The 11,741-nt window shown below is 44.7% G+C and overlaps 1 protein-coding gene across 2 annotated transcripts in view; it reads left to right on the forward strand.

The window, feature by feature from the left end:
- Window positions 1–4,862, forward strand: part of Usp39 (ubiquitin specific peptidase 39) — a 29,352-nt gene extending 24,490 nt beyond the window's left edge. Inside the window, exons 11-13 of one of the 2 annotated variants that reach the window (XM_075983829.1) lie at window positions 1,817–1,952; window positions 3,788–3,874; window positions 4,616–4,827. In XM_075983829.1, coding sequence (XP_075839944.1) covers window positions 1,817–1,952; window positions 3,788–3,874; window positions 4,616–4,687 — 295 coding nt within the window. In that variant the 3' untranslated portion in view covers window positions 4,688–4,827. Of the gene's footprint in view, window positions 1–1,816; window positions 1,953–3,787; window positions 3,875–4,383 lie in introns of both variants that reach the window. The other variant, XM_075983828.1, reaches the window with a different exon arrangement.
- The last annotated feature ends 6,879 nt before the right edge of the window (window positions 4,863–11,741 follow it).

The following is an 11,741-nucleotide window of genomic DNA, read 5'->3' on the forward strand; positions in this document are numbered from 1 at the left end:
CCTTCCCCTGCTGCCTTTTCTCTGGGGCCTGGAGTGGGTTTCTCCTCTTAGCAGCTGCATTTGTACATTTGGCAGTTGGGACTTGGGTAGCTTGCCCTTTAGAAAGCTTGCTCTGGAGAAGTTATAAAACAGGTCTATTAGACCAGAACTCAAAGACAATTTCATTTAAAAAAATTACGTTATCTTTATTTTATGTATGTGTGTGCACTCATACATGGGTTGATGAGCCTCAGCATATTTCTGGAGGTTTGAAGATGATGTATGGAATTTATTTTTCTTCTTCCACTATTGGAGTCCCAGGGGTCACACTCAGGCCACCAGGCTTGCATGGTGAACACTTTACTAATTGATCCATTTTCCTGTTTTTTAATTTTTTTTAAAAAACCTTTTGTTTTGTTTTGTTTCTGAGACAGGGTCTCTACAAAGCTATTCTGGATATCAGTATATAGGCCAGGCCGGTTTTGAACTCAAAGGCATCCTCCTACCTGTCTCCTGAGGAACTAAAGATGTATGTCTCTGTGTCTGGTAGAGGCAGAGGTTTTGTTTTGTTTTTTGTTTTTTCGAGACAGGGTTTCTCTGTAGCTTTGGAGCTTGTCCTGGAACTAGCTCTGTAGACCAGGCTGGCCTCGAACTCACAGAGATCTTCCCTGTCTCTGCCTCCCCAGTGCTGGGATTAAAGGTGTGTACCACCATCGCCTGGCTGTTTTTTAAGATTTATTTATTTTATGTGTGTGGGAGTTTTTGTCAGCATGTTTGTCTGCACATCACATGTGTGTCTGGTGCCTTAGAAAATCAGATGTTTTTGATATTGGATCCCCTGGAATTGAAGCTACAGTACAGGTGGTTGTGAGTCACCTTGTGGGTGCTGGGCATTGAACCTGGGTCCTCTAGCAGCCAGTCTTAACTGCTGAGCAGACTCTTTCCAGCTCCCAAGGTTTTTTGGTTGTTGTTTTTTTCCTTCAAAAACAGGCAGAGTGTCAGTCTGTGGACCAAGTTGATCTGAATCACTTTGTAGCTCAGAATGTCTTTGAACCCTAGGTTCAGTGGAGACCCTGCCTCAAAAATAAGGACTAAAGTAATTGAGGAAGACACCAGGTATTGGTCTCTCACCTCTCCAGGCGTTCACAGCCATCTGCATGTGCACACAAGTTCATACACCACACATACAGAGATCAGAAGACAGCTAGCTTTCTGGACCCATTTTTTTCTTCAGTGCTGGTTTCTAGTCTAGAAACTTTCAAATAAATTCCCCTTTTATACCTTTGCTACCTACGGCAGCTGGGTTACTTGTAATGATTTTGCCTCTAACTTCACTGAGAAAAAAAAAAATGAAAAAAGTAAGAGTCTTGAAAATAAAAAAGCTGATGGTTGCCTAGTTTTCAGATTGAGGTGGTTACAGTGACACATCATGTGGTCAGTCTTCTTCCATAGGGTGTCTCAGGCAAAGGGCAGCTGCTGCCTGGATCCTGGAGCAGCCAAGTACACTCCTAGCTTGTGGGCAGGCCCTGCTGCCTCACTCATCACCATCAGGGGAGGCAGTGGAACTACGATCCTTCTATAAAAGACTTAAATTCACAGCTGTCTGGTAACAGCCACGATTCCCACTCAAACCCTTGCCTCCAGACATGCTTCTAAGGGGTGTTTTTCACTGTTGGAAAATGTGAATTCAACACCCTGGAACTGTTGTGGCACTACAAACCTTTCCAGAACTAGGACTCTACAGTAGCAGTCAACAGCTCTGTGCATCATTCGTAAGGGGCCTTTCCCTAACCTCACAGCTGTGGTCTGATGTTCTGTTGTTTCTCTTTATCTCCAGAAATGTGGATCTAAGAGAATACTTGTCTGAAGAAGTCCAAGCAGTGCACAAGAACACCACTTATGATCTCATCGCCAACATCGTGCATGATGGCAAGCCCTCTGAGGGCTCCTATAGGATCCACGTGCTTCATCATGTGAGTGGCCTCTGACTGGCCTGGGACAGAGCTGCAAAATAGGCGTTGTTCCTGTGGTGTGTTTGGGTTTGCCCTTTCTGGGCCTGGCTTCAGAACTTTATGTACTGGATGGTTTTAGTTTTGTCTTAATGTTAGACACCACTGGGAGGTACCTCAGCCCGGTTACAGTAGACATTAATTTTCAACTGGAGTAGAGGCTGTGGATGCAGCTGCAGATCCTGCGGTGCTGAGCCCATCTCAGTGATTGGCATCAAGGTTAATTACGAGACTCTGCTTTACAGTGTGTGGGTGCAGAATGAGGTGTTGAGTGTTCTAAAGTTCCCTGGTAGGTTCTCCTAGCCAGTCAGGATTGAGAACCTCTGTTCAGGGTCAGAGCCCCACCAGCCCCAGGAGCTGTGGTGCCATCAGAGGGCTCCTTAGGACAGCAGAATTTCAGCCCTCTGGGACACATTGCATCAGCTCTTCATTATTTAACAAGACCCTTTGATATGCATGAGATTAATGTTTGAGAAGCATTGGTTTAGAGACTCCTTACTTTGTCATGATTGTTTTTAAGACAGGGTCTCATACTGTAGCCCAGGCTGGCCTGGAATGTAGGCATAGCCCAGACTGACTGAGAACTTGTGGCAGTTCTTCTGCCATTAGCCTCCCAAGTACTAGGATCGGAGGCATTACTGCCATGCCTAGCTGAGCTAACACATTTTAAGAGTGTATCTAAAGCTGAAAACAAAAGCACACAGAATATATGTTTAAATCAGAATTTTAATGTAGGTTATTGTCTGGGACTAATGGTTTACTGTCCTTAAAGCACATCCCTCACACATGAGGAAACCTAGACTTATAGTCTGAGAATTTATCTGAAGTCAGTAACATTGGGATTCGTACTGAGGTATTTGGCCTCAAAACCATGCTTAACTAGTCTTAGAACCAGAAGTGAACTTGCTTGTATAGGCCCACATTTTCTCTGTAGTCCTATACTCTGAACTTGTGGTATCTGCAGTCTGTCAACACCTATGTCCTGTTACAGCAGTTCTTTCATGTGTTAGGTCTTTTCATGGCAGCATGCTGTGAAGTAGTTTGGCTATGTTGGCGACATTGGTTTGCAGGTAAACTCTAGGTGATGGGCAGTGTCCACCAAAGTGCCTTACCTTTTTCTTTGTTGCTCCTGTCTCTGGGTTGAGGGTATGGAGGAGAGGAATATCCAGTTATATGATCTTAGCAGCCAGCTTTATGTACTTTCTAGCAGGTTTATCTAATTTACCATTTTTGGACAGGAAAAAGACATTTGAGATTGAAGGGCATTCTCTTTTTCTTGTAAGTGGCCACCTAAATCAGTTCCCCTTAAGTGGGTCTGGGGATTTAGCTCATGTGACAGGGTGTCTAGCATGAACAAAACAAAGAAAAGTTTGATTCCAGACACCACATGAACTGGGTGTGGTGGTGCCCACCTATAGTGCCAACACTCTTGAGATAGAAGTAGGAGAGTCAGAAGTTCAGAGTCTTCCTTGGTTAGAGAAAATCTGATGTTAGACTGGGCTATGTGAGGACACCCTACACACACACACACACACACACACACACACACACACACACACACACATACCCCTACACACACACACACCCCTACACACACAGTGGGGGATGCAAAATGTTTGGTACTCCATTGTATTTCAAAGACGCCTTGACAGGAATTGAGGTTGTCAGAACTGTTTATTGACTCAGGTCTAGCCAAGGTTTTGACTCTTGTTGATGTTTAGTGGCCATCCTGGGCTGTGATCTTTTTCACACCTTTGTTTTTGGAGAGCAGATTAACCCAACCTTTCATGCTTTTGCAGGGAACCGGCAAGTGGTATGAATTACAAGACCTCCAGGTGACTGACATCCTGCCCCAGATGATCACATTGTCCGAGGCCTACATTCAGGTGGGTGTGGCCCAGTGGAATTGATGTAGAGTCTTGATTACAGACCTGGGTGCTTCAGGAGTACAAGGGGACCAGATTATGTGACCCCAGAAGTTAAACAGATTTTCGGAAAGGAAAAGTACAGAAGCCTGTAAGTCAGCAAGTGTGTTTGTGGACTTTTGAGTTTAGCAGAGATCTGTAACTTAGTCCCAGGAGATCCAGAGCTGTCTTTTGACGTTTGAGCATACCAGGCATGCACATGGTGCATACATAAGTGTAGACAAAACATCCATACACATTAAATAATAAATTAATCTGAAAAAGAATAAAGAAAAGAATGAACAAAAGTTGAGGGTGTGTGGAAACGTGAATGGGATGGAAGGGACTGTGGTGGGGAGTGTGCGTCATTAGTGGGGAAGGCAGCGTGTGTGACAGCGGGCAGGGCGGGGCAGCCTGCTGCTTGCTGCCTGGCAGAGAATAGTTACATGATGGCTGACTGCGGAGCTCATCATTGTTTTCATTTCTGACAGATTTGGAAGAGGCGGGATAATGATGAAACCAACCAGCAGGGGGCTTGAACACCTTGTCTGGGGTTTTACTCCCAAGGGCTGAAGATGTTAAATGAAAATACTGAAGCTGTAACTTCACATGGGCTGACTGAAGATTCCTGCCCCAGCTCAGTTTCTATGGGTCTGGCTGCGTCACCATCAAAGAGCCTGTCTGCCCGTGGTGTCCTGTGCTGTCCAGTGGTTCTCTGATCAGCACATTGCAGGTGATACTCCTTCCCTTTCAGCGCCAGCAGGCAGAACTCCTACAGATGGATGCCTTACTTGAATTGCTGCAAGTATCAGAGAACAGATAATTCCTTGGAAACATCAAGTCTTGAGATTCTACGAGTGAACATGAAGCTAACAGCATCTTTCTGTCTGTCATAGGTAGATGGTTTTCCTATAGTTCCTTCTCTCCTATGGGACTTTTGGAATGGATTAAATATCCTCCTGTTTTTAAACCAGCCTTTTGTTTTATATACCTCATTTAGGCTTGCGAAGAGGTTTATTTTCCTTTGTAACTTACACTCTTTCTGCCCTTTCTGCCACGCAGTCTGTCATCTCGTGGACATCATTCTTTTCTCTTCCTGTCAGCTTGTGGGTGGTATGTCATTTGGAGTACATTTGTCTCTAAGTAACAAAATATTCACTAAAAATGATAAACTCTTGTGTCTAACTAGAAGGCTAAAGGTAGGCAATTTCATACTGCAATGCCGCTTTGGAAGGCAGAGATGAAAGAACTAGAAAGCGCTGCTTACAGCAGTGCAGTTCTGAGCAGGTCTTAGCCAGGCCAATGGGGAGCCAGAGCAGAGATTGACTGGCCAAGGAATTGGGTAGAAGCATCTTCTACCAAGCTCAGTCATTGACTCAATAACCTGGAGGATTTGAGCTCTGGCAGGAGCACTGAAGCAAGTCTAAGATGTGGGAAAGGCACTGCAGCAGGAGCAGTCAGCGGATTATGGCAGCTTCTCTTTGAATTTGTTTCCTTCTTCTCTCCCTTCTTCCCTCCCTCCCTCCCTCCCTCCCTCCCTCCCTCCCTCCCTCCCTCCCTCCTTCCCTCCCTCCTTCCCTTCTGACAGTCTTGCTCTGAAACCCAGTTGGCCTCTAATTTACCATCTTCCTGTCTCCACCTTTGGAGTGCTGGGATTACAGGCTGCCACTCCCCTTCAGCGGGTTCTGAACTGGGGTGCTTCTGCAGCTGTGGCCCATGTTTTGTTTGATGTATTGTTTTACAGATGATAGAAGCTGGAATGTCTCAGGCCCCTCCTCTCACTGTTCACCTCTTCCCCAGGCCATTTCAGCTGTGCCTGTGACTCTGTTTGCCACTCTGAGAGAGGGGACACCTAGAAAGTTCTAACACCACACATCCCTGAATTCTTGATCTTAAAGCCAGTTGCCCATTTGGTTTGCTTTTTGATGTCTTCAAATCAAATCAAACTTAGTTGGGAATGTAGTTCAGTTGGTAGAATACTTAATTCGACTAGCATTCACCCTTGGTTTGATCTCTACCACCACATAAACCAGGCATGAAGGCATCTGTTTGTAATCCCAGTATGTGGGAGATGTAGGCAGGAGAACCACAGTCAAGGTCATTCTCAGGTACCTGAGATCCCATCGCAAACAGAACCCTGATCAGTTTTTCAGGAGTCATCCTTTCCTTTTCTTTTCTTTTGTTGTGTGTGTGTGTGTGTGTCTGTGTCTGTGTCTGTGTGTGTCTGTATGTCTGTCTGTCTGTCTGTCTGTCTGCCAGCCAGAGGAGGTCAGATATCCCACCATTATTCTCTGTCTCATTCTTTTGGGACAGGAATAAGCCTAGAGGTAGTCTTTGTACCAGCAAGCCCCCTTGATCCTCTTGCCTTCACCTTGAAACAGTGGTTTGCAGGTGAGCTTGTGTCCACAGAAACTCAGTCTCGATGCTTGTGGGGCAGGCGCCCTTTCCCACTGAGCACCTCTGTATCCCCCTCCTATCCTATTACCAAGTCCTGTTTATTTTCTTTTGCATGTGTTTGTCTCTGCTCCCTCTCTCCCCATCTCCCTCCCTCCCTTTTTTCTTTTCCTCTTTCCCTGTCCTAGTTGAGCTAGTGAAATGTTTTGGTGGGTAAAGGTGCATGTTGCCAAGCCTGAGGCCCAGACTTCAGTTCTTGGGATCCACATGGAGAGAACTGACTCCTGCAGTTGTCTCATTCCTACACAGAGTGTTATTTTCAGGGATTTTTTTTTTTAAGATTTATTTATTGTGTATACAACATTCTGCCTCCATGTATGCCCACACGCTAGAAGAGGGCACCAGATCTCATTACAGATGGTTGTGAGCCACCATGTGGTTGTTGGGAATTGAACTCATGACCTCTGGAAGAGCAGCCGGTGTCTTAACCACTGAGCCATCTCTCCAGCCCTTTCAGGGATTTTTTGTTTTTGATTTTTTGAGACGGTTTCTCTGTCCTGGAACTCACTCTGTAGACCAGGCTGGCCTTGAACTCAGAGATCTGCCTGCTTCTGCCTCTTCAGTGCTGGGATTAAAGCACACACCATCACCCCCAGCTATTTTCAGATTGCATTTATTTATGCGTTTGTATACGTGTGAGTATGCACATGCCACAGCATGTGTATGAAGTTCAGAGGACAGCTTGCAGGAATTTGTTCTCCTCTCTTAGCGTGTGGGTCCTTGCGTTTGAAATCAAGTCCTCAGACTTGGCAGCATGAGCCCCTACATACGAGCTCAGAACTGATCTTTAAAGTGGGTCTCAGCAGATCACTCCTCCCTCTCACTGACATCCACTTTGGCAGCTCTTTGTCTTCTAAGGTAAAGATTGAAGGATTTTCCTCACTTCAAGGTCATTTGTGTTTGTTTTGAATTCTGGACTCACTGACCTAGGATACAAAATGTCATGTGTTGATAAGCAATGACGCGGGCGCTTATTTTATTTATTTATATGGGAGACAGGGTCTCACTATGTAGCCTTGGCTGGGGTGGAATTTGATGTGTAGACTAGGCTGACCTTAAACTCACAAAAATCCACTTTGTTAGCATTCAGGCATTTATGCTGGCCTGCTCTCAGGAACCTAGCAGAACACATCAATACTAGCCAAGACGGAGGAGAACTGTGGTTGCTCTGGCTGGCTCAGAACATGCTATATAGTTCAGGTTAGCTTCAAATTTTCAGCAGTTGTCTTTCCCAGACTCCTAAGTGCTGGGATTACAGGCATGTGTCTATGCCAGGCCCTCAAACTTAAGTTCCAAAAGATAGGTTGTTTCTTTTGTCCCAGCCCTGGGGAGAGACTTGGCACCTAGGAAGTACTTAGTGTTTCTGGATCAAATTCACTGGTACTGTGTTCTTGGTGCTGTCCTAAATGGTAATTTTTGTCTGCTTACTTTCCCAAGAAAGTGACATAGTATCACCTAGGCACTTGGGACCCACTTCTCAGAGTTTTCTGTTTAATAGTCTAAGGCAGCGGGTCTTGACCCCTTTGGGGGTTGCCCCTTTCACAGGGATTGCCTAAGACCATGGGAAAACAGATGTTTACATTATAATTCATAATGTAGCAAAGTTATAGTTATGAAGTAGCATCGAAAATAATTTTATGGTTGGAGTCACCACAATATGACAAGCTGTATTAAAGGGTTGCGGCATTAGGAAGGTTGAGAATCATTGGTCTCAGGTCTGTTGTGTCTTGCTACTAACCATGGCTGTCTGAACAGGTGCATGCCCTTTGTGTTTCAGTCATGATCCCATCATGCAACTCCTTTTTTCCTAGACCTCAAATCCCAGAGTGTGAACCATGGCGGGGAAGGGAGACTCATGCTTTCTTAGCAGGACCCTGCAGCTAGGTTGAGGAACATGGAAAACATCCTGTGCCGAAGATACATGATAGGAAGATCAGATAGGGCAGTAGATTATGAGTACTCCCAGATCTTTACTGTTACTACAGTAAGCAGAGTCAGTGAGATGGCTCAGTGTGAAAGGCACTTGCAGCGCCCACCTGAGTCCAGTCAGTCCCCAAGTCCCACAGAAAGTGTATGGAAGAATTTACTCCACGGTGTTCTGAGCTTCACATGCACACACAAACATGTGCACACTTCTCACACCTCACAGACAGATTATGTGTCTGTGTGTGGGTTTATCCATGTGAGTGCAGGTGGCCTCACAGGCCAGAGGTGTCAGAAACCCCTGGCGCTGCAGTTATGATGTAGGCGCTGGGAATTGAACTCTGGAGGAGTAGTGCATGCCCTTAATTTCAGAGCTATATCTTTAGCCCAGAAAATAACTTTTTTAAAAAGAGGAAAAAAAATCACAATCAGGCAGAAAGCCCAGACACTTCAGAAAGGATAAATACGAACAAACTGTAAGCATATAGATGTTTATTTAGTAATCAAAGCTGAAGAGCCGACTTGTTGATTAAAGAGGATTTAGTGCTCTTCACTGGGCCAGGGTTCCATTCCCAGGTCTTATAAGGCATTTTATTTTACTACCTTCTATAACTCTGTTTCCAGGTCATTCAATGTCCCCTTTCTGGACAGGCACATGTGCAGTGAACATACATACAGGCAGAATACTTGTGCATAAAATTTAAAAAACAGCCGGGTGGTGGTGGCGCATGCCTTTAATCCCAGCACTTGGGAGGCAGAGGCAGGCAGATCTCTGTGAGTTCGAGACCAGCCGGGCCTACAAGAAGAGCTAGTTCTAGGATAGGCTCCAAAGCTACAGGAAAACTCTGTCTCGAAAAACCAAAAGAAATTTTTTTAAAAATTAATTTAAAAATGCTAATTACACGAGGGCCTTGTATGTCCCAACCTAACCTCAAACTTAACCTAGAACTGAGGATGACTTTGAACTTCTTCTCCTGCCTCTACCTCTGAAGTGCTTAGAATCACAGGCCATCACATCTGGTTCATGCAGTGCTAGGCGCTGAACCCAGAGTTTGGCAATCTCTTTACAGGATGAGATACGTGAGGAGGCCAGCCTGCCTCCCTATTCCAGACAGGGTCTTACTCTAGCTCAGTCTGTCCTAAAACTCATTATGTAACCCAGGCTGGCGTGCAGGGATTATAGACTTGAACCACCATGCTAGCTCAGGAATTTCATGTTTTCATTTATCTTTTAGTAAAAATGTAAAGGATTGCTAATCCTCAGACTTATGGAAAATGGAAGCGATACTTGCAGTTGGGCTGGAAGTAGGTACAGTGTGTGCAGAGCATCGACTCAACAGGAAGCCTGTGTTAAAATACAAATGTGCAGACTTTTGTCCCTCGAGTATGCATCTTGAAATTGATTCTAAGGAAGCAATCAGGACTTAGGAACAGATGTAAGAAGATGTAACTGGGAAGACGGCCCCCTCCATAGCAGGCCTTGCCCTGCAGGCCAGGCTGGACTGATTCCAAAGCGCCAAGATCACAGATGTGTATAGTCTGTCTGACGAGAATCTTTACTCTTTTTTTCTTATTGTTAGTAATTATTTAAAAGAGGAAAGTTATTGAGAAAAAATGTTGGCTAGAGAGATGGCTCAGCAGGAGAGAAAGACACATGCCATCTAGACTAGACCGAGTTCTGCATGAAAGGAGAGGACTGACTCCTGTAAGTTCTCTGACTACTACTTTTGCACTGTGGCGCACAGATGTCCCCCTCCCACACTAAGTAAATGGAACTGAGAATAGTTTAAACATGTGATTAGCAGTGGTGGTAAACACCTGCCTGTGTTGACGTGGGAAGGTTGGGGCTGGGGATGAGCTCAGTGGAGGAACACTTGCCTGGCAGCACCAGACTCTGTTTCCCTCTAAGTACTCCTCTGGCTTCCATATGCACACACACTCATACACTCATGCACATGCACACTACCCACACAAATGAACACAAACATGCATATAATAAACACATTGGTGTGTACACACATACACAACTCAAACTGCTTCCTGCTGAATGGGGGCGTCGTTAATTAGGTCTTTCATGGTATAACCTGTGTGCTAGTTTCATCTCAGTTGGCAGTTGAGTGAAGCAATTTTCTGAAGGTGTTCACAGCAACCCTTCAGGAGGACGTGGTCTATCATACCATATTGGGATAGATGGAATCCACAGACTCTCACCCTCTGTGAAAACAAAATAAGAAACTCCTTTCCAAAGCATCATGTCCTTAGATCCAAACTTCAAAGTCAAGGCATTTTCAAAATATCTATGTTGGATTAGTTCAGCAGCATTTATAAACAAATATCTTTTAGCAGCGATTGCTCCTTCCTCAGCATTCAAACAATTCAAAGAAAGCATAATAGCATACAGTATCAAAATTCTCTGTGTATTTTCCATCTTTGTGCGCTTTATTTTAACCTCTATTTTGTTTATTTTTACTTTTATTTTTTGTTTTTTGAGACAGGTTCTCTGTATCTTTGACCTGGAATAACTCTGTAGACCAGGCTGTCCTTGAACTCTCAGAGATTCTCCTGTCTCTGCCTCCCAGGCATTGGGATTAAAGGTGTATGCTTCTACACCTTGAACTCACAGATATCTGTTTGTCTCTGCCTTCTAGGCACTGGGATTAAAGGCGTGTGCTACCACACCTTGAAGTCACAGAGGTCAATCTCCCTCTGCCTCCCAAGTGTTTGGATTAAAGGTGTGTACTACCATACCCAACTACCCTCTTTCTTCCTTTTTTTACTTTTAAGAACTTTTAACTTTTAGCTTGCATATATTTTTAACACACTGTAAACCATTTTTAAAGTTTTTTTTTCTTTAAATCTTTCTTTTACTGTATATGTCTCTTTTTTGACCACATGAGTCTTTAATTTACCAAGCAATATCAGTAGGACTAAAGCCGTGGCTTTGCTGGCTAGATGTAGCCCATTCCTTAGTTTTCTGCCATTCCAACCTTGTGGCCGAGGTACCGGCATTCAGTGCCACAAGTCTACAGTGTTTCAAGGTCCTTGCCATTAAACAAGCTGCAACAGACAACACTCAAGTCCTCTCTCTGTAGCTGGCCCTCCTGCCTCAAACAGTCAGAGTTTGCCCTGGCAGGATGGCTCAGAAAGCCGGCATTTTAAAACAACACAGGTTTTTTCATGCTACTACTGAAAACAAACAAGCATTCAGTCGGCTTTTATCAACACCATTTAAATGTTTCGTGGCAGGACCTCTTAAGAGCTGCAGGGTTTTGCAGCTGAAGCTGAGTCAGGAAGCCTCTCTTAGATGAGAGCACTTGCTTGCTTCTAGCAAGCAGAGCAGACCCGAGAAATCGCTGCTACCAAGAAAACATGCTTTACTCTTTCCCAAGCTTTCTCAGGCTTTTCAGTGGATACAGTTGTCCACACGTCTGGGCGCCATTCTGTTGTAATGAGAGCAGCGGGGCTGTGTCCC

Source organism: Microtus pennsylvanicus, chromosome 8 (assembly GCF_037038515.1).
Source record: "Microtus pennsylvanicus isolate mMicPen1 chromosome 8, mMicPen1.hap1, whole genome shotgun sequence".
Classification (NCBI taxonomy): domain Eukaryota; kingdom Metazoa; phylum Chordata; class Mammalia; order Rodentia; family Cricetidae; genus Microtus; species Microtus pennsylvanicus.